This window comes from Eleginops maclovinus, chromosome 3 (assembly GCF_036324505.1).
Source record: "Eleginops maclovinus isolate JMC-PN-2008 ecotype Puerto Natales chromosome 3, JC_Emac_rtc_rv5, whole genome shotgun sequence".
NCBI lineage: Eukaryota > Metazoa > Chordata > Actinopteri > Perciformes > Eleginopidae > Eleginops > Eleginops maclovinus.
Window position 1 is genome coordinate 26,576,621 of NC_086351.1, and position 23,337 is coordinate 26,599,957.

Genomic DNA, 23,337 nt, shown 5'->3' on the forward strand with positions numbered 1-23,337 from the left:
CAATGCAAGCACTGTTAATCCATTTCATTTTTATTGAACTATTTCATTTCACCTCAGCACAGAAGAAAACAGCCCTCTGAACACTGCACTCAGTCTGAATACATCTCTATGAAGTATGTTAAAACCAGTGAGGAGGAAGTGTGAAACATGTCAAATGATTGCCCCCTGTCACCCTTAACTCAATTCATGTAGAATTTGTCAAACCTTTGAAAACAATGGTTTGGATCGAGGCATTCTTCAGTTTGGATGAATGTTCAATAATTAAATACTAAACATTGAAAGAATGTCTTTAAGTTAGCAAATAAATGAGATATTTCAAACAATGACGTGCACGTAGCTAAGTGAATATATGTATGATTTATGATGCTTAAAACCAAACCCTTTAAAAAGGAGATGAAAGCTATTGAGTGATGTAGATATACTCTTTCTCTAGAAGTATCTGCACACTCATCCCTAGCCTGAAGACTAAGGAACTCAGAAAAACGCTGCATGGCTGAAGCTAATTTGGTAAACAAATGGGTCGAATGACTCCCTGTTATTCCTTATGGACAAGAGGGCAGCCTTTGAGGGACTCTTGACATTCAATTCTGGTTTCCCACAACACTGTCAGTTGATATCAGTGCTACAGATATCAGAACAGAACAGAACTGAGAAGAGCAATGAAAGCAGGTCCATTCCTCCCACAAAGACCATAGAGTACATCTGGACAAAATAAAACTCTTAATTTATATTATGGATATTGCTCAGTAGCAAATGAGCTCACATGTTCCTTGGCTCTATTCACCCAGGAGTCAATATCATTTCTGATCTGAGCTGCTGTCCTTCCTGGGACCATGAGCCAGTCCTGAGAGGGGGACATGAGCCTGTAGCGTTGCATGACATTGTACATTGGACCCTTTTTATCAATACACTAAAAGGAAGGTCCATATTTCCCACTGCCTTGATGTTGGACAATGCAAAGGGTGGTACAAAAGTAAATCTGCATAGCAAAATGTTCTGGGCAGAAAAATATATTCCTTACTGTCACTTAAACACACAGTGATCAGTTCATTTACAGCAGGGAGTATGACCAGGTTCCACTGCACATTCTGCAGCTTCCTGTCTGTGGACTCAGTTCCTGTGCAGCGTTTTGCATAGATCCAAGAGTTGTAGTGGTGCAGATGCTCATGCAGCAGGAAGCAGGGGAGGAGGGGTCAGATGTACTTGTTGGCCAGATTCTGGATATCGTTCTTATTGAACTCTGCGCTCTGCACTGCAGACAGATGCTCAAACAGCTGAGTCATGTGGCGACGCTCGTCCTTCTCCAGCAGCATCAATACAACCTGAAAAAACACACACAGAAACGTGTTTAGAATTTAAAGTCGCCTTGGTGTGCTCAGTAAGGAGATATGTAACGGGATTACGTAGTTAGGAGACAAAAAATCTGTAACTATTTCCTTACAGTTACAGTGTTCCCTTTTTATGTTAAGGTAACCCAAAAGTAACAGAAAGTAATCAGGTTACATTACCTTATTGATGTGGGTTAGGTAACTGATTCCATATTAACAGGTAATAAGTCATCGTAATGGAATACATTTATCATTCCAACCCTGGAGATGTGTCCTGTGATTTTGCTAAATTACAAAGACTTATATTAAAGGTGGTGCATCTTACCGAGAACCTGTCGGCGGCGTGCAGGTGATTGAGGTGTTGGTAGACAAGGTCGGGGTCTTTCTCCAGGAGGTGTGAGTCCAGTGCTTGCATGATGAAGCTGATGGTGCTCCCATCCAGCTGGGTGCTCAGGAAGTGGGGAAGCTTCTCGGGGGGGGTGGAGGCCAGCAGGGCAGCGCAGCCCGCTGTGTTCCCGCTGCAGCGAGCTGCGTTCAGGGCCTGGCCATACTCGTAGGCGTTGGTCGGCTGAAGGTTGATGGGTTCCTCTCCTCGGGGACTGCTCTCTGACTGAGCAGTGCCCGGCGTTTCCTCATCTCCCTCAACCTGAGGGAGGAGAAGAACGGAGGTTATTGACAGAGGAGAGACATGGGGAAGGGTTTGTTTGAGGGACCATTCAGGTAAATACACACAGAGCTTAGAGGCCAGAAGAAAGTAGTCAGGTGTTTTTAAACCCAGGAGCACACATCATGTTCCACTAGCAGCATATCTGACCTCCTGATGAGTGGGATAATAATGAGCACTTTGGGTTAGCTGGATGTGAAGCTGTATCAGCAGGAATGAGCAGCTGTGTTAATGCATGGTGCATTTGGCCTGATGGTTCAGATTATTTGAACTCAAAAGATTACTTTTTCCAACTCTTGCAGCACTTGATTAGCAGTGGTTGGAGCGGCCTCTTCCACTGCAGGATACAGCGTTACTCAACCCGCTCTTAATTTGCATTCCACTGGGGTAATATCAATAGTACCTGGTATTTCCATTTCATATCAACTCGGCCAAGCGAGCTGAGTCAGATCTTAAAGCTGATCACCCTGCCTACGTTAGAGTTACTATCGGGAAAACAGAAACTGTCCACCCTGGGCTAAGAACTAGAGAAAACCCCTTGTAGTGGCAGGGAGTGGAGCAGTGCTGCAGCATGCTGCAGAAACAGCAGAACATGTGGCCTGCTGTTTGGACTTTGGCCACTAATCCAACATCAACACAGCCAAGCGCTTCCTTTAGTCTCCTCCAGCCTGAGAGATGCTAAAGGACTGTCTGGAAGGGCTTAAAACAGGCCACAGACTAGAAGCCCAAGGCCTCACACTCCATGAACAGCCAACGCCTTGCAGACCAGCTGAACAGGTTTAGCACATTCTTGCACACGTTTCTGCACAGCCCTCCACTTGTAAATGCAATCCATTGCAGTTTTCTGTGTATTGCATATTTTCATTTCCCATAGTTTCAGTTGTTTAGCTTTTAAGGTTCTGTCTATTAAAATCTAAATGTGATGTAAATGCTTGTCTTTAGCATTTTCTTTCTTTTTTTGTAATACTTTTTATTATCTTTATATGTTCTACCTACTTTTACAACTTATTTTGTTAGATTGTTTATGTTTGCACCACCAGACCCCAAATTAAATTCCTTGTTTATGTAAACGTACCTGGCAGTAAACTTGATTCTGAAAAGAGTGCCAAGAGGTTCTGCCCTTCTAATGTTCAAAATGATTGTAAAAAGACTGAACTGCACATGAGCTGACTGGGCGTAGTCAGCGTAGTCAGGACCTTGAAACATTGGGGGTTTGGCCCAGCCCAGAATTTTTTATTTCCGTGGGTGCTTGGAACATAGTGCTAAGCTTTAAACTGTGCAAAGATGTATCACTATAGCCTGAATGATGGCAAATGTCACTCTTATATGTGTATAGAGTGTGTTTGAGGCGTAAAGTGGTCCATTCTTACTTAGCAGCGTTCATTTGGAATTGTCACAGTTACCTCTAGATGATAGGAAAGGAGCTCTGAAACTTCCTTTATAACCTCCTTTATCTTAGGGAACACCGGACCTTCCTTTAGGAAAGGAAAGAAGAAAATGCTGTCCCACAATGCCTTGCGGCCGCAACATTTGCCCTGACACAACATTCAGCCGTTTCACAGAAACAACTGATCGTGATGGAGAAATGCGTTTCATGAAAGTTACGGTGCTTATTAAGCAGTTTAAAACGTATGCAGTAACCTGCTAAAGTACTTTGTTTGAACGTTCAGCTCTATATTAATCAAAAGGAGAAACATGAACGTTACCTTTTTACTGAAATGATCAAATAAAGTCCACATTTCAGTTACTGAGCTGAGTGGGTTCTCTGAAACGTTTTAAAACATGTTTAAATTGTGGTATACAAAGTGATAGGTTAAGGCAAAACTAGTTTATAATAAACACATTTGTATTGATTTATAAATATTTTCATATAATCATACGTAGGTATTGGGATTCATGTGGATTAATATGTGTGGACCCGAGGGTGAGGGTGACGAGCATGAGGTTCACTTTCCTTTTTTATTTCAATTCCAATCTTTGTAATGAAGAATACATGTCTCTCTGTTGTCCTCGTTCATAAAGCATAAAACAACACCATCAGAGCACGGTGCAGAGTCTCTAGAGTCTTTCAGTAGTCCGCTTTATAGAAGCTGTAGTCCCCCACAGCAGACATTAATAACGTCCTTCATCATAAATACGTGGGATAGTGTAAGTGCAGTCAAAGCACCACAGTCTCTTTTCCCAAGTTCTTTTGAATTCTCCTATCCACTATTCCTTAACCCCGTGACGTTTCACACAAAGGTCAAGGAATTGTAGATAGGAATAGACAATAGGAGCTGATTTTTTGACAATTCGACCGTACCCATAGTCTTCTTTTTTGCTCAGCGCATTTAAGCTACACGTTGAAACCATGGGTGTATAATAAGAACTGGATGCAGCGTGGGAGGCGGGGCGTCGTTCATTCCTATGAGAGCTGCTCATAGGGCATGCAGACAAAAAGGCCTGAGATTTGGGTCATTCCAGAATTGGAGAACATTTCCTGTCCCAACTGAAAAATTATAAATAATCCATGCCCAAAATGCTAAAACATGCACTTGTTGTGTTAAATATACTTGTCCTTAGACAAAATGTAAAATCAGTTGTAGAAAAAGTGGTTTCAAAATATTATTTAAAATATCAAATAGCTCTAAAATGGAATTTTTCTTTTATACACATTTATATTTTAAACGTGTTTCATATCCCTGTGTGAACCTGTACTGTTTTTCCTCTTCTCTGTTGCTGCTTGAACACTCAAATTTCCCCACGGGGATTAATAAAAGGTACATCTTATCTTAAATTGTCTTATCTTGTCTTGTCATAGCAGTATGTTAAATCATAAACCTATTTTAAATAACATTAATTTACCCAAACCAATTAACCGTGGCAGAGGAAGTAAAAAAAACTGCAGTCACATGACAGAGGAAACAACATCATCAAGCCATGTGCTACTGCCATGGGTAGACCAAAGCTCAGTCCTCTCTTTTATTTTTCATATTCTTTCAGTCTAGAACAAGTGTGGCACTCTTACCCGCTCAACCCTGTTACTCACATTATCACGACGAGACACATTCAATTCAAAGTTATCTTTCTTTAGGTAAATAACCAAGTTGGTGCTTGGCTTGAAAGTAGCATTACATTCTGCAGCTAGCGTGAATTCCTAATTGATAAAGCTAAAATAAGCATTGATTTGCAACTCTGTTACTATAATTCAATCAATCGATAGGAAATGACAGACACAGGGTTGCGCAATAGTAGTACATTTGATTATTTTTAGAAAAGATACATTTTTATATATAAATTAGCATAATCTACATGTTTTAAAATGTTCCCATTGAGCGCTGTTGAAAAGCAACAAATAAAATATCTAATAGAAAGTGTACCATTGATGCCTGAGCTGGCGAAAACATTTTTTGTGATGCTTTCCTACCTGTTTTTATAAAAAACTAAATAGAAAATAAAAGATTCATTTTCTAAAAGTGTTGATGTCAAAATGTCCTACAACTCTGGAATGATTTAAATAAGGGCTATAAAAGGGTTCATACTGGCCGGATTATTTTGTTAAACAATTATTCACTGATTTACAGACGTCTCTTTCCCAATGTAAATCAATGGGAAAGAGTCTTTCTGGGCCGGGTGACTTCACGGACTGATACGGAAGTTGTAGTACGCCGTTTGGCCACTACGAATATTGTCCAGAGCACTTCCTGGAGGCTTAGTTGATAGCTGTTTCCGAGCTGCTCAGTGCATATTCCCCTTTGGGAACACATCTTTCTGATTATTCCAACGTCACATGAATGCAGCACTACTACCTCGCAATATTAAACCACGTTTATGTCTAGGATGAAGGCTTCCCGCTTTAATGAAGTTAGCGCTGGCTCAGGAGGACCTTCTATCTAAGGGGACAGAGCGTGTGATATAAAACACAATATTAATAAAAGGTAAACACCATTTGTGTTTACTCCCAACAAAGTTTCCTCTAAGTTTTCTGGAACTCGCACGGTTAGTTTTTCTGTTACCCTTTAACAGAGCACAAACACAAGCAGAAGCAGCGGCACCCTAGCTGGAGGTAATTACCTCTGTGATGGGGACAGTCCTCCTGGGTTTGGCAAGGAAAGCATTGGCCAGACTCTGCCTGAGCAGCACCGTCACCTCCTCCAGCTCCTTCTCAGCCTCCTGCACGTTGGGGTCCTGCTGCAGAACCTCCTGCAGGTCAGCACTGCAGGCCAGATAGTCCTGGAGCAAACGCACATGCAACCAACTCATTGAAACTCATGAAATAATATGAAATGTGGGGGGGACTTAAAGAGTGCCCCCCAGTCCTAGTTTCTAAACACAGACTTTGCATCCATTCACCTTTAGGCCTCTGTTAGCCAGGGCTCGTCTGTAGAAGGCCTTCTTATTGGTCGGATCCACTTTGAGAGCTGCATCACAGTCATGCTTGGCCTCAGTAAACCGGTCCAGCTTCAAGTAGCACAGGGCCCTGCACACACACACACACACACACACACACACACACACACACACACACACACACACACACACACACACACACACACACACACACACACACACACACACACACACACACACACACACACACACACACACACACACACACACACACACACACACACACACACACACACACACACACACACACACACAGACTTGTGACAGACTTCATGATAAAGGGTTTGAAACTATATTTGAAATAGATGAGATAGAGTTGAAGTCTCTGAGCATTTATCGAGTTCTCCCATGTTCAGTACTTTCAGATGGGACTCAGCAGCAGTGTGTGTTTGCTCTGGTGTGGCTGTACATACAAGCTCTTTTCCAAAGTAGGTGTGGGGGGGGGGGTGCTGCCTTCCCTGCTTTGTGCTTGCTGTGTGTGTCTGAAGATGAATATGATAGTGGCTATAAATGGAGTTGTGATAAACACGGATGAAGCGGGCAGCTGTTTCCGGAGCCTCTGCCATGCAACATCAACAATACATGCTCACTACTAGCAGTGACAGACAGACGAGGGGCCGGGATTAGCCAGGAGCTGAATGCAGCAGAAACCAGCTGAAGATAATCTGTTTTCATTTATCCCAACAATTACATTGCATTTCTGGCTTTCCTGCATCATAAGGAAACAGCCTGATGAGGAACAGAAAGTAGAGGCACCACTGACCTGTTGGTGTAGACAGCACACTCTTCTGGCTTCAGTTTAAGGCATTCCGTGTACTTCCCCAGTGCGTCCTGGTACTGGCCCTTCTTCACAAAGTCATTCCCTTCTTGCTTCACTGCTGTAAAACAGACTTCTGCTTTCCTCTCTGGAAGACAAAGTCCAGTGGGGATTACTCATTGCTGCTTACTCACATTCAATTCTTCTTTCTGTTGAAGTAACCAACACTGACACATTTTATTTATTTTCCTACCACAAGGTTATGCCAGGCTTTTATGCTATAAAGCTGGAGGGTTTTAAATCCTTGAAATGAATGCTGTGCTAGCTAGATGAGAGTAGAGTCAGCAATCAGTCACAGTGTGGACTAAAGGCTAATCAATCTGCTGCAAAGGGTCTTCTGGGAGGGAAAACTGTGCCAGCAGGGCTATTCTTTCATTGGAGTTTAAAAATAGCAGCTGCAGCACAGCCCAGGGAGGGGGAAAACTGCATGGTCAGTAAACAGAGGTGACACGTCCACTTATATAAAATCCAGGCTTTTAACATTCCGTGTGTATCTGAGTGCAGAGTGATGGAGGAGCAGGAGAAGAGTATTTTCTTCCGCTCCTCGCTGTCAAACCGTGGTGCAGGACGAGTAAACGGCCTTTAGTGAAGTCAAAACGCCTGCATTAAAAGGTTACCTTGGTATAGTATGCAATCATTTTTAGGGAAATGTAAAAGTACCCAATGAAGATACAATTGAAATTGTGGGTTTAAAACTGTTATATCACTGGACTTGATATAGATGTTTCTATCTCATTTTACTGTTGTAGTTGTTTTAGCATGTATACACTGTTGTGTTGCAGTCAGATCTAAGAGATACGATCCACACTACTGTATCCTATCACCATGTGTTTGTATCTATCTGGCCCCCCAGCTCAGAGCTGAGTGCAGTCTTCAGACGGAGCAGGACTGTCAGCCTTATGTCACACTTTATATCCAAAGGTTACACTAAGATAGAGGTCAAGGATTTACACCGGAGCCTCCAAACACTGTCGGCACGTGACCTTTCGACGTAAGAATGTTTAAAAATAAATCCCAAAAAGAATTGCTAGTTAGCGTAGGAATCACCAGTCACAAGAGCATAAAAAAACACATTTTAAACATTTTGTTATAAATGAGTATTGTGATAACAAATATTGCTACATATTGTGATTTATATATTAATATTTTAATTGTAGATCCATCTACTGTACGTCAAAAATAACATTTTCTGATTTGTTTTTCCCATGTCTGATTTGTATCGGCCAATGTTCTATCTACTCAGGAAGCTATTGTAAATAATTCAAATAACAAATATGAATAACTGGTGTCCGTGAATAGACACAATATTGCCCCTCAAAATACTCCAGCATCATACAGTACGCCAGCAGCGTTCAGGGGACAAACCTTTAGAGTTATGATCAGAAACCATGTGATCTCAAAGAGTATTCTATTACCCCACTCGAACCTTGCGTTCCCAGAATGCATTGTTCCTTGTGTTTCCTAAAGGTCTGAGAAGTGGAATGGTCAGATCCTACAGCTTGGAGCTGATCTCCTGTGGAACCTGATCCCAGTTTGTGGCAGAACCCCACTCCATTTAAGACTAGGATTAAGACTTCCTGCTTTAATGAAGCTTAAAGTTAGGGCTGGCTCAGGAGGACCTTCTACTTAAAGGGGACAGAGCGTGTTGGCCCTCTGTGGCAGATCTGTAATTTGTATTTTCCAGTTTAGTTCAAATTTGATGAATGATTGATTGATTTTCAGAACAGACCTGTGTCTCTGGCTGCCTTCTCGGCCCGGGCCTGCAGGAGCTCGGCGCTGGGCGTCTCCTCTCTGCGGTGCTGCTGCGCTGACAGAGGCACCATGGGGATTTCAGGGAGTTTCTCCCTCCACTCCGGGCCGTCCTCCTCGATCAGCAGCCTGGTGATCCTGCAGGAGAACCAGGATCAGTCCATAAATGTCACAAACAGAAGTGGAATATTCTACACACAGTTGCACACAGACAAGGTGTTAAAAAGCTCACTGCAAGTAAGTGTTACAGGTGAAGTGAAGTGTACATCCTTCTACTGTTTAGTGTGTATTTATACAAGAGTCACATAGTGTAATTATATACGGTTGTATGCTAATGCTATGATCCACTGGCACTGGCTAAACAAAAAGCAGCCAGGTGAGCTCACCTGTTGCGTAACAGCGAGCAGACATGCCACATTTAGCTTGGAGCTGCTTCTGAACACCAGCTAAATCTCTTAGCCACTAATAAGACTTCGCTCGTTCATTTGATTTATTTTAGTCATGATTCATTACAATGCAATTTCTGGATTTTGGTATAGAAAACTATTTAAAAGTGTAAATGATATTGTGTTTTATGATATTGTACCTTCTTATCTATTTACTTATCTTAATACATCTAATGATAAAATCACCCATTGGATAGCAATGACATTTCCATGATAGAGCTCTATATCAGTCAGTTAAACAGCCAAACCATGACTTAGTTATGCTGACCATCATATGAGTGTTAAAACTTGTTCAGTCACCTCTGTGTTTTAGTGAGAGGTGAGGGCTAATACCTGTTGACGCTGTCGTTGGCTGCTTGCACGCTGGTGTCAATCTGCAGGACGGTCTTGTAATCCACGTAGGACTTACGGTAGCGCTCAAGGGAGTCATAAGCCATGGCCCGGCGCAGGAGGGGCTTGATGGAGAATGGCTGCAGCTCCAGGGCTCTGGATGGTATAAATAGATGTGATGAGACAGGAATCAAGTCAAAGGATCAAGTCTGCTGCTCTGCTATAGATCCTCACTGAGAAGCACTGTCTGTTGGGATGGGCTAGGAATTTGTGTGACAGATTTTAGAGCGTGTGTGTTCTTCTGTGTGGATAAACTGTCACACACCCCAGTTTTCTTCTTGCCTACGAAGTTGAATCTTGAGAAAACACACCAGGTGTTCACATGGGAGGTTCCCACAGGTTCTCCTTCTTACAGAACTTCTGAAGAGATTAATGACACTCCTTTTCAACACACCCTAGTGCAATTCCCTTCATGAGTAAAAGTGATCTGTGACTGATAAGTCGCAGATCACTTTTAATTGATAAGATTTACAAAAAATTGGAAAGCCTTTTAAGTAAAGAACTTCTTTACTGCATTACTTCTCACACACTACTTATACACACAGTTGAACACGTTTAGGAAATAGAGACTCTCACCGTGTGCAGTCCTGTATGCACTCTTGACTGTTGCCATCTTTGAGGTAACACGCTGCTCTGTTTGAATACAGGATACATAGATCCTCAGGACTGTTAATCCCTGCAAAAAAGAGCAATGCAGAAACTTAGAATCTGCTTGACATACAATAAGTGGCAAGCTTCAGAAATAGGCTGGTTTAATAGTGGCTTTAAAAAGTCTGTTTGTGTTATGAGTCATTAATAATCTCTAAACATATTGGAGTACTGCCAAACAATGACATGCATTTTAGCTTCTGTTATATTAGTAATAACTGAACACACTCCACCTGTGCTGCTGTGTGTGTTTTGTGTTATGACAGAGTCTCAAATGAAATCGTCCTAAAACAGGCATCAGGCCCACCTTCTCCACTCAGACATCCTAATACGCCCTGCTATGCTACCAGATTAGCACACTGAAGGGAAGCTCCTCAAACCACTTTTATGAAATGTTCTCCTGAAAGTTGGACCGCTTGCTCTCAGGCTACTGCACACAGTATTTGCTATTCTTCTACTAGCCTAGCAGCTTGTTGTATCCATAACCATTATCACTGACACAGGCAACTCAGGCTTATACTGTATGTTAGAGACAGAGCAGCGCTCTGCTGCGACACGAAGTCAGACTTAGCATGCCGCCGCATCAGCTGATTTTAGATGCTGACATGGCGAGGTAGTGATAATGATGTCTACTAAAATGCTCACAGAGGTCCTTAACCTATTAAATTATGCACAGTATGTTAGAGGTAGAAACTAGGGCATGCAAACATGACTTTGAGACCCTGTAAAAGAAAGTTTGGTTGTAAATATTATCAGCTTTTTTCCGGATGTTTCCCTCCTGACATCCCACGAACCACTACACATTAAAGGGGTTTGATGAACAGTTCATGGACTGCATTTCTACGACACAATTAACTTTCACAGAGCACACTGATACGGTGGTGCCTCCTACTCATCAGGACGGATCAGAACACAAACACCTTCACTAGACTATTAGGAGTGCGGGATTTTGGGTTGGCATAAATAAACAGCAGGGGCTGGATATCAAACCACCAACCTCTGTATCCTACTCTACTCTTATCTACTGTATGTTGTGCCTGCATTACATGTAGCCATCATACGGATAATAGACCCTGGAAGCTGTGGATGGTCATGCCCTTTGACCCCAGCAGCACAGTGGGTAGGAGATAAACAAAGACTATGTTGGATGCTGGGTGGACCTGACAGGCAGTGGTTTCTCCCCTCTGTCTCCCTCTCTGTGAGAATTATAGCTGCAGTGCTACAGATTCAATTTCACAGTGAGTGGTTAGCGGTCATGTGACTTAGGCAGACCTGACCTGAGAGGCTTAGCACGGGGCTGAGGCTCAAACATAAACACTGCCCCACAGTATGCAACTCAACTGCCACATTTTGACGCATCGTGGTAAGGAGAGAATCACGGAACATACCAAACAAACATCCAGACCTTTTAACTCATGAATATTGAACCACAGTTCCATACAGTACAGTATGTGCAGTCATGTGGACTGCTTCTTGGAGTTCACTTCGGTTGTTGAAGTGTTTCTCTCATGGAATATATCCTTTTAAGTGTTTTTTCATTTTTAGTTTTAACCTCCACCCAAAAGGCAACACAAACTAAATGGAAGCACTAGGGTTATAACTGCAAGGTCATGACCTTTGATTTACAATGATTGCAATGGCCTGTTATAGGAAACAGTCCAAAGAGCATTGATGATAAACAACCTAAAGCCATATTTACTCAAATAAGGGACACACTGGTGATGGAGCCGGCCAGTTGGACTCCAGAGTAGCTGTGTAGCACCCTGCTATCAGTAAACTTGTTATTACGCACATGGAGGCGCAGAGTAAACTTCTTACCATTATCACACATCCACCTTTATCCTCCACACAATGTGCCTGATCTACCAACCACCTTAGACTATTATATTATTGTGTCTATGGTAACAACAACAACAGATCCACCATGATGAGGGCTGCTCCACCTTACCTGAGTCTGTGAAGCCTTGGATGGCTTGTGAGTATTTCTCCAGTGCGTCGGCAAACTGTCCATTTTTAAACAGCAGGTTTCCTTCATTCTTTAGCCGGGACAGAGGCGGGGGCAGGGCTCCACATGGGGCATCAAGGTTGACGGTTTCCCCTGCCTTTCCTCCAACCGGAGAGTCTTTCCTGCTGGAATCAGCCGGGGCTGAGGCTGTGTAGCCCCTCTTGCCGGATCCATTGGCTACCTTCTCCTTGGACTCCTGCGTGACTCTGTACTTGTCTGCGCTCGCTCCTTTGCCTCTCCGGTGTCCGTGGTGGGAGTTGTTGGGCTCACTGTGAGGACCCCCGTCCCCTCTGCTGTGGGGTTTCTTTTGAGTATTACCCATGTCTCCCCTCTCGACAGGAGCAGCTGAGCTCTCCTCCCCTCCCACAGGCTGGCTGGGTTCAACCGGACGGGCTAGAAGGGAGAGGGAGGGAGGGAGGGAGAGTCAAAGGGAGAGACAGAGAGAAGGGGAGACACGCCCACAGGAAGGAGTCAGCGGTTACATCACGGTGGGGGAGGGTTGGACACACATGATACACAACCACTTCAAAGAGGGAGTTTCAGGAAGCAGCCATTCTCAGTGAATTATGAAAGTGCTTGGTGGGGGGGAGGCAGATAGCGCGCACGCCTAGTATGTCACGTTACCCAGAGGGCCATGGGTGTTTCCTTTCTCTGCAGCACAGGCAGACAGGAGGGGCTGTGATGAAAGGACCGCTGTGACCGGTTAATGTTTCTGAAGCATTCTCACATGTTTCGTGTAATTCTGTGGATTAGAGACAAATCCTTTGCCTGGCAGATAACGTCGGGATTTAGTGAAGCAGCCATCTACAGCTAAACTACAGAATAGTGTCAAATACATATATAGTCTATGGAACATTATTTATATCATAAATCATATCTGGCTGATTTAAATTCACATTTAAAGATCCTGACAAATCCGTCAATGATATATAAATATGTTTTTATGAGAGGTTAATCAGGAAGTGTCTCGATTACCTACTATTTATAACGAAGACAACGGTTTGTTCCCGCAGAACGTTTCTTATTTATAATGATTTAATAACTAGATGTAAAGGATCATTTTGATTATTTATTTATATATATATATATATATATATATATATATCCACATTTTTGACCGGTACTGTATATAACAGTATAAATATATATACATTACCAGTCAGTTTGGACACACCTTCTCATTCAAAGATTTTTATTTATTTTTATACTTTTCTACATTGTAAATTAATACTGAAGACATCAAAACTATGAAATAACACTTATGGAATTATGTAGTAAACTAAAAGTGTTGAACAATCCATAATATGATTTATATTATACATTATTTTTGCTTTGATGACAGCTTTGCAAACTCTGGTCTTTTCTCAGTCAGCTACATGAGGGAGTCACCTGTAACGGTTTTCCAACTGTCTTAAAGGACTTCCCAGAGGTGCTGAGCACTGGTTGGCTGCTTTTCCTTCCCTCTGCAGTCCAAATGATTCTACACCATCTCAATTGGGTTGAGGTCGGTGATTGTGGAAGCCAGGTCATCTGACGCAGCACTCCATTATTTCCAGAGCAGAAGAGTTCCTCCATTGTGTGGTGAAAATCAAATGATGGTCCCAGTAAGCACAAACCAGATGGGATGGCATGGCGCTGCAGAATGCTGTGGTAGCCATGCTGGTTAAGTGTGCCTTGAATTCTGAATAAATCACCAACAGTGTGACCAGCAAAGCACCTCATGAGAGCCAGTTTCATCATAGCGTTTGATGTTTTTGCGACTGTTTGAGGATACATTCAAAGTTCTTGAAACAAGGCACACCTGTTGGAAAACATTTTAGGGGACTCCCTCATGAAGCTGACTGGGAGAAGCCAAGTGTGTGCAAAGCTGTCATTAAAGCAAAAGGGGGCTTTGAAGAATCACTTTTTAGTTTTCTACATAATTCCATATGTGTTCTTTCATAGTTGTGATGTCTTCAGTATTAATCTACAATGTAGACAAATATTAAAATAAATTAAAACTTTCGAAGGACAAGGTGTGTCCAAACTTTTGACTGGTAGATTTTGTTTTTGTTTATAGTTACTGTGTATTTTCTGTCCAAATTGTATATTTTGTCCTTTCTTTTTAAATGCTATTTATTTTATTTATTGTAATTACATTGCCTTGTTTTTATTTGTTTTAATTGTTCTGCTGCAACGGAAAAAAATCCCAAATTGGGATCAATAAAGTAATTCTGTTCTATTCTATTTTATATATAAATGTGAACTTAAACCTATCTATAAACCAGATATTAATTAATATTGTTTCGTAGACATATTCTACATTGTTCCATCCACTTAAATGAGAAATGTTTCCCTATCCTAGATTAAACCAGAATCAGAAACACTGCAATAATCCCAGGGGGAATTGGTTTCGTGACAGTTGTTACATTCTAGAATGAATAAGATAAAATACTATAAGAGCCAGTGGCGCTAGCTACTTCTTTAGAAAATAGTTGGCAGCAATGGAGCGTTTCTGGTTTATTATAACATTTTATTATTTTTATTTTACACTGTTTGATATAGCTTTTTGTACAACATTTCTATTGTATTATGTGCATTGTTCAAATTGCTGAATGTTTTTTATCTTAAATGGTGTTTTCACAGTCCAGACTTTCTCTTATTCGCAGTGTGACAATCATTTGAAACACTTTGAACTACCAAACCTGTAAAGCTACAATTTCATATTACTTACTGGCGGACACAAGGTATCAGAGTCAGACTTCACTGTAAAACTAAGCAAATTCTGTTATTTTACCCACCACAGAGATTTAGCTAAGAGACCATTACCTTCATTTAAAGTAATCATTAATACATTTTCTGAATGGATTTAGGAAATGATAATTCAAGGATATATATATTGATTATTGAAGTGTTCTCACCAGTCTCTTTGGCTTTGGTTTTGTCACTGTCATTTTTCTCTTCTACTTCTTGGATGAGGATTTCTTTGCCTCTGCTTTGCTGCTCGGGTTGACATTCCTTCATCTTCTTCTCAATTTCCAATATAAGTTTCTATATCCAAAAACAATTAACACATTAGAATTTCTCAACAGTATTATCCAAATATCACTGACCTTTAAAAGGAACAGCTTATGATTTATCTGAAGTACATTAAAAACCTTAAATCATAAATAATGTTGTAATGTAAAAAATGTGCTTTAAACAAAATACATAATATACATATCAAATACAATTACATAAAACAACTGAAAAGAATGACACCATTCTCTTTTTACAGGAATAACAAACTACATGATGGAATGCATTGCCTGCAGTAGCTGCATCAGTTTGAAGAGTCTGGTCTCACACAAAGACAATGACACCTAGTGGACCAACAGGCTATAGGCATGTGTTCAACGCGTCAGTGCTTCTGGCCCCTACCGTGGCTGCAGCATTCTGCGGCTCTTCCCTCAGCACCACCCTCAGGTCTTCAACAGCCATTTGGAAGTTGCCCATGTGATTATAAACGGTGCCACGGCGTAGCAGGGCTAATGATAAAACGTAAATCACAAACAGTACAGACAATACATACATTCTTTCTTTACATCCTGTGATTTAATGTTGTTTGTGAAACCATTAAATGATGCCAATAATAAAATCAGATTTGTGTTTAACATGTAACTTAAAAGTATAAGCACCTTTCACATTGCCAGGCTCCAGCTCCAGTACGCTCTCACAGTCTCCCATGGCACTGTGCCAGTGCTGGAGATGGATCTGTGCCTGTGCTCTGTTGTTGTATGCAGCCGCAGCCGATTTAATGGAGATGCTCCTGTAATGAAAAGCCAGGAATAAAACAAACCTTTATTTATAAAGAGGTTAATGGCCAAACACTTTACGAAACAGTATTGGGAATGGAGGCTCTTAAATGCACAACACACGTCTAATTAAATGCCAGGAAACATAATGTAAGCCTGTTTAAGAGATGTAAGATATGTTTTATAATAAATGAGTTGTTTAATAGCCGGACCTGGAGTAGTATGCAACAGCCTCCTCATAATCGTTGGCTCTGAAAGCTTCATTGCCTTTCTCCTTTTCACGATTTGCCAGAAGCAGCTTCTCCTGTTGTGTCAGCACTGGATGATTTGGGAACACATATTTCAGACAAATACCTTAATACATAATGTTTCCATACTACCACAAAGTAAATATGAGCTGCTATGCATAACATATTACATGATGCATCCACTTCAGTCTTGATTTTGGGGTGTCCCTGGTTTATCATGGCTGGTGCATCCTTTTTATCCACATTTCCTTCAAGTTTTTCACACTCTTTTTTGACATCAAACCTGGAAATAAAGCATTATTTTTGAAAAATCAATCATTTAACTGTTGGTTATTGCAATGAAAGAGGCTTTGCCATTTCACAGTTACATCCATGGAGCCTTTCATGTACAGGGCCTGCAGCTGCTTTGACAATGTCTTCTTTCTTCTGAATATACAGCAACACACAAATGTAGAGACACAGTGACTTACTTGTCCCATTCTGGATAATCACGTGGGAGAGTGTGTTTTGAAAGAGTCCTCTCTACTTTTTTAACTGAAGCCTGTAATGAAAGTAGATACCGTTTCGAGTAATTTTCTTACTTTAATACTGCTGCGTACACAGGTGGAGACTGTTTACCTGACATGGTGGAACAGAGCAATTGGAACCTCTTACAGGTGGCAGATTTTCAAACACCAGAGCATCAAACATCGACTGCTCTTTCAGGGAAGTCTCATTCGCTTTGGTTTCCTCTTGCCATTTCTGTAAAGAACAAAGTATTTATTTCAAAAATTACTTATTTTAAGAGGTACAGCAATGAACAGGATTAATAAAAAATAAAAAAGAAGGAATATATCGTATGCCTTCAGCTCATCAGCAATTTGGATCCACTCATCATTTGGAAGGCAAGCAGCTGTGGACACAGGCTTCTCCTTCCTGAGGACCTGGCTCCTAGGGTCCAGTTTTTCCAAATGATCCTCACAGAACTTAATTAGATGCGGATAAATGCCCTCATCGCCAGACCTTGACACAAAGTAAAATTGTATTTTCTTAAAAGTATATTAGACTGTATTGTGTCATGATGACCTTTATCCATTTGCAGTTGGTGGTGAGTGGTATGACATGTAGCATGTTTCAAGACATGAGAAGGATTTTAAGTGAGAAAATCTAACCAACACTATGGAATTGATTAACAGAGGTGAGAGAAGTACTCAGGTCTGGTACTTAAGTAAAAGTAGAAGTAGCAGAGTGTAGGAATACTCTGTCCTGCATTCAAAATGTTCCCCATGTAAAAGTAGAAAAGTATTATCATCGACATATTCTTAAATTACCAAAAGTAAGAGTAATGATTGTGCAGATTCAGAATAATATATATGATATGTTTTATAATTATTGATGCATTAAAGTGTTATAGTACTTGAGTAAATCTACTTTACACCTCTGTTTATTAACGTACTAAATCAATTCTACCTGTTCACACTCAACCTCAGTGATGTGGCTTTTACCTGAGCACTGTGCAGATCTTCTCGAGGTATTTTACATCTTTGCATTTTCCAATGTAGTCATAGTCCAGGTGCTTCAAAGGGACTCTGCAGTCCTGAGGGGGCCCCCGGCTCTGAGAAGAGAACACTGCGTCTGTGCAGCTCATATCTGGAACAATGCCACTCTGTCAGGTTGTTCTGTTATAAGCAGGTAGAAAGTAATCTTACTGTATAAATAACTATTTCATTTAGATTAGTGTACATTCATAAAGATTAGGCAAACTACGTAATGTGATCCAAATATCGTGAGTTAAACGTTTGTTTTTGAGAAATTAACAAAGGCATTACTGAATCCTCTTTATAAAATGTAAGTGTTCCTATTGGCTGATAAACATTATGTCTTTAAAATAAAGAAGTGTATTACCTGCGGCTGCTGGGTCACTTTAGCCGAGCAAACGGTTTGTTACTATGGAAACCACACGCGGAAGTGATCTACACTCCAAACCGGAAATACGTAATACCGCCCACAGAGGGCTCCAAATTTGAAAACGTGGTTGATCAGGGGCTGTCTTGCAGATGAACATGTAGCGTTATCAAACAAAAACAACAAGTGGGGCTGAACCTGAACCGAGACCCGAGACCCAGTACCCGAGCCGGGCCGGAGGACTTCACTGCACACAGCTCTGCAAAGTGTCAGACTTCTGTACATTGTGAGTATGTTTTTTTCGAATTGTATTTTTTATTATGTTTGCAATTTGTGCTCAAATGACTGGATGGAGCTGGCTACCCCCTAATGTAACATGTTCAGAAGCTGAATGACATGTATGTAAACTCGGCTAGCGGCGGCACACCCGGTTAATCTACACAGGTGATCCCCATCATGCTGATTGCTCTGGCCCAGATGTCAGTGCATGTGATTGCTATGTGAGATTATTATATATTTTAGCGTGGTCTTGAATTCAGTCAAGTAATTAATTGTTGTTTCATTTTAAACGGTATTTTGAAATTTGGTTTTTCCTTGTTCGTGGTAACTTTATTATATGTGGCGTTTTCCTCGGGGCACTAGGACCAGATGCTAACAGCTTCTTCCCGTATGTTGGTCTGTGTGAAGCAAGACCAAGCCTCAGTATCGCACATCCCAGTGTTGGCCTGTGCCTTATCCCCCGGGGTTCCCTGTCAAGCAATGTGTAGCTAATGGGGCCAGTTGTTGGTTTTTGGCGGCTGTAGCTCGCTTTATAGCGGCAGCAGGGAGAGCGGGCTGGGGGGGGGTATTGGAGAACGTGCCTCTCATAGCAACGCTGACGCTGCTGTGGAAGACCTGTGACACTGTGTTCAACAAACTGCTGATATAAACGATGAAACTACTTCTATACCGGCTCAGAAGAATACAATTAGCTCATTTTGCTCATCTTTTTTAAACACCTATTTACAACAACAGTAAGACACCGCAAACGCAGGGAGCTTTGTAGCTAGTTTACTTAGCTTAATGAACAGTAACCCAACAGTTTCACTTCCAGAGGTTGGAAAAGGGCTCAGATCTTGATCTTGGGAAGTAATACTCTGTTACAAGTAAAAGTCCTGGATCCAAAATGTTACTCTAAAACTACACAATTATTAAAATCAAAATATACTTAAAGTACATGTATTGAGAAAATGTATTAAATAAATGTAGTAAAAGTACACCATTTACCTCTACAAATATCTCAAACTTGTAAGTAAGTACAGTACTTGAGTAAATGTACTTTGTTACTTTCCACCTCTGCTCACTTCATGCTTTTCTATCCTTGAGGAGGTTCACTCAACCAACCATGTTTGTTGTCTGCAGGTCAACTCACATCATCCCCTCTTGGATAATTCTGTGTATGGGACAACAGTGCAAACAGGAGGAGAAAAATGCAGTGCACTCCTGAATCCAAAGTTTACCTGGAGAGTCTCAAAGAGCAGCAGTGCTTTGATGACTGCGCTGACAGCGGATACTCTGGTCTGTTCCACAGCCCGCATAGCATCTCTGCTTTGCATTCCTGTCCGGCTTTATCTCCAGTGGAATTCAGCAAAAGGCCAAAAGAAAAAGAGAACATCCGCCTTGTGGTCACACCTAAACAGAGCAGCAGAGAAGCAGCTGAACTTTTGGCTAAAGACTCCAGAGTCAAACAGCGGCCTTCAGCAGTTAACTGGTGCGAAACTCCTAAAGTATACAAGAGAGACGCGTCGTTGCGACACAGACTCCTCCTGTCCAAGCCCTCCACTGACAACACAAGATCCCCATGCACCCGAAGGGCTGAATCTTCAATCAGAGTCAAGTCTGAACACTGGCTCAGTGTATCGCTGGACTCTCTGGACACTGTGGTGGGGGCTTTTGCATCAAGCAGTTTAAAACCAGAGCAGGATCTGCCACTATCTAGTAGTAAACGTCGTATCCTCTTCACCCAAGTGAGGACCTCCACTCTTGAAGATGGTAAACTCAACTCTGGTAACCTTTCTAGTTTTGAGGGAAGATGTTCACTCACAGATGCAGATTTCAATGAGAGCATTTCTGCCTCTGATCATAGTAATATTGAAGCTTGCTGCTTTATGAAATCACTGCCTGCTTCTTCTAAGGAAAACTCTCAATCACCAGTCAGCCATGTGGCAAAAAACCTATATGACAGCTCAAGTGTCTTGTACACCCCGTCATCCTTGCATACACCAAAATATATCAGGTACCTACTTTTTTTGTTTTTTACTCTTGATTTCCTTGCTTTTGTTGTAAATGTTCTTTGATAAATACTTGGAAAAGCAATGAAGGTAATTATTGCTTAAATATTCACAAACATGCATCCAACCCCCCTCTCCCTCTGGAACAGGTCTGTGTGTGAAGACAGTGGTTTTAGTTCCCTGGCCCTTGATAAATCCCAAGACTCCTCGGTGGACCATGATGGCTCCTTCCTGGAGCTGCTGCTGTCGGCATCCAGAGGAAGCTGTGAAACCCCCAATCTGGCTGAGGCAAAGCGGCGCTCCCGTCTACAGCGCCAGCACAGGCTCTCTACCCTTAGAGAAGGAGGCTCTCAGTCTGAGGATGAACCTGCGGAAAGAAAGCAAGACCGTCTTTACAGCCGTTCTAAAGATGAGGTGTTTGCTGACGCTGCTACCCCTTTCAGTGCACTTTTTGCTAAGCATGGTGATAGTGTTATGTCTAATAGTTTCACCATGGCAAAACAAGGTGATGCCACCCCACAAAGGGCAAATGCAGCCAAGCCAGAAAACATGACACCTGCTAATCCAGATCTGAGGACAACCCCAGTCAATCTGTCTCTGACTCCTGCTCTACAGCTGGTCCATGCTATGTGCCAACAGAAAGCACACATGTTTCTTGGCCAAAGTCCAAGTCTGAAGGAGCAGTTGAAGTCCACCGCAGCACTGGCTAAGACCCCGGTGACCTTCAGGACCACCATGCCTTTGGCAGGGCTCATCGGCAGGAAGATGGGCCTGAGGAAGGTGGACATACTCTCAGAGCTGAAGAAGAGGAACCTCAGGCACATCCTGGCCCTTGTCCTCAGCCACCTGACCCCGCAGAGCATTAACAGGTTCATGATTTTTACAGATCTAGCTATCTGAACTCGTATAAACGTTATAATCGTTTTGACTTTAATATTTTCTTTTGTTAAATTTACTGTATAACTCGGCACTGCTTCCATATGTCTCAAAGGTTGATTAGGTTGATTTGCAATGTATCCTTCATTAAACTTATTGTCATTACTTGATGGCAGCATTAATCTATAGTTAACTGTATGAAATAAATCATATAGCTGTACAGAATCCTGAATAATTCATACAGCATATCATTGAAGCTTAAACTTGCTTTTAAAAACAAATAAAATTACTGCAAAACTTGGTTAATGCTCAAAACATGAGGCCTGATGAACAGCCAGTATTTAAGGTGAAATTTCTTTGTTGGGCAGGTGTGGTCAGGTGTGCAAAAAATGGAATGAAATTATCCAACAAGACAAGAGGGCGAGTTTCAAGAGAAGAAGCCACCTCAGTGAAATGGAGGCGGCTCTTGAGGTTAGAGGTTTGATATGACTGCAGCTATCTTCCTGCGCATGGAAACAAAAGCAGGTTTCGGTGAATTGTAATTAAGACCCCCGGGTTATTAATGCTGTTACCAACATCTGATGAGCTTCTGACATAGTGCTTTTGTTTTCTAGTTGGGTGGGGCTGTCCATGTCCCTGATGCAGACACCAGACTCACTCTGATCAAGAGGTCGGCCCTCAAGACGGTTCAGGCCCAATCGAGGTCGTTCAGCTTCTGCACCCCCCAGTCTGCAAACAGCACTTTAACCCCTGCGGAGCTCAGAGCCTTCAATTCAGGCAGCAGCCAGAAACGGGAGAAATTTCTAGAAGTGAGTCTCAGTAATTATAACAATGGATTTCCTTAAATAGATTATGTAATGTAATATTACGTAAGTGTCTGTATTGATTGCTATTCATTGAGAAATGATTGGGGTTTTAAATGCATCTTACTGACGGGACTGTTCAGAGAAGTTTGTGTAAACCTAAGTCAGTTTAATATTTCTTTCTTTCAGGTTGCCAAAACGCTCTTCAATGATGAGTCCCTGAAGCCATGCCCCCGCTGTCAGAACCCCGCTAGGTGCCACTCAGTGAAGCGGGAGGGGGTGTGCAGCACAGCAGACTGTGCCTTCCAGTTCTGCACCGCCTGCCTGTGTGCTTTCCACGGCTCCAGAGAGTGTGGCAGCCAGTCTGTAGGCCGCCACAAGAAGGACATCATTCTTCCAGGAAGTGCTCAAAGCAAGCGAAATGTTCGGAGGCTCTGAGCAGGAGGTGGACAGTTATTGTTATTTGTTTTGCTGCGGTCACTTTAGCTTTTTTCTCTGCCATATGATGGAGATGAGGCTTGGCAGCAAAGAGCCAGTACATGAGAGCAACTTCTCTACTTATCCATGTGTCTTTGTGCCTGTCTTTTTACTGTTTTTTTTTTTTTCAACACAGTTCTTACTTTGTTTTTAATTATGAATGTATAGAAAGTCTCATCAGCAGAACAATGATTTTAATTTGGCTGGTGATGTGTTTTCCATACACATGGCTCAACTGTACAGAATGTTTTATGGAATTCTTCTTGAGATTTTCGACTTTTACAAATGTGTTTTCAGAGTTTTAAAATAAATTTGATATTTTTTAAACGTGGTGTTTTGTCCCTGAATTAATTGGCTGCAGTCTCCATTGACATTAGCACTGATGGACTTGTCAGTGTTTGGCGCCATCTAGTGGTGTTACTGTAACTTTTCTTAACTCTTGACATTCTCATTCTCTTATTCAACTTTTTTCAAAATAACATCTAAGGGTTTATTGATAGTCAAAAAAATAACCAAGACTTGAGAATTAAAAGTGTTTGGCCCTCAGACAGCAACAAATCACTAACCTTC

The 23,337-nt window shown here is 41.7% G+C and overlaps 2 protein-coding genes across 2 annotated transcripts; one reads left to right on the forward strand and one right to left on the reverse strand.

Moving 5' to 3' along the window:
- Nucleotides 1-12: 12 nt before the first annotated feature.
- On the reverse strand, nucleotides 13-17,181 carry spag1b (sperm associated antigen 1b). Its single transcript, XM_063878770.1, has 16 exons — nucleotides 17,076-17,181; nucleotides 16,928-16,998; nucleotides 16,628-16,740; nucleotides 16,422-16,527; nucleotides 16,093-16,223; nucleotides 15,836-15,942; nucleotides 15,337-15,466; nucleotides 12,380-12,829; nucleotides 10,360-10,459; nucleotides 9,727-9,879; nucleotides 8,928-9,085; nucleotides 7,145-7,286; nucleotides 6,325-6,451; nucleotides 6,046-6,204; nucleotides 1,654-1,974; nucleotides 13-1,322 (listed from the first exon to the last, which is right to left on the reverse strand). Exons 1-16 carry the CDS (start codon nucleotides 17,145-17,147, stop codon nucleotides 1,194-1,196), a joined length of 2,469 nt encoding a protein of 822 aa, XP_063734840.1. The 5' UTR covers nucleotides 17,148-17,181; the 3' UTR covers nucleotides 13-1,193.
- A 1,214-nt stretch (nucleotides 17,182-18,395) lies between these two features.
- fbxo43 (F-box protein 43) lies at nucleotides 18,396-23,094 on the forward strand. The gene is made up of 6 exons (XM_063878666.1): nucleotides 18,396-18,627; nucleotides 19,743-20,616; nucleotides 20,761-21,480; nucleotides 21,856-21,958; nucleotides 22,102-22,296; nucleotides 22,480-23,094. Exons 2-6 carry the CDS (start codon nucleotides 19,811-19,813, stop codon nucleotides 22,726-22,728), a joined length of 2,073 nt encoding a protein of 690 aa, XP_063734736.1. The 5' UTR covers nucleotides 18,396-18,627; nucleotides 19,743-19,810; the 3' UTR covers nucleotides 22,729-23,094.
- Nucleotides 23,095-23,337: the final 243 nt, after the last annotated feature.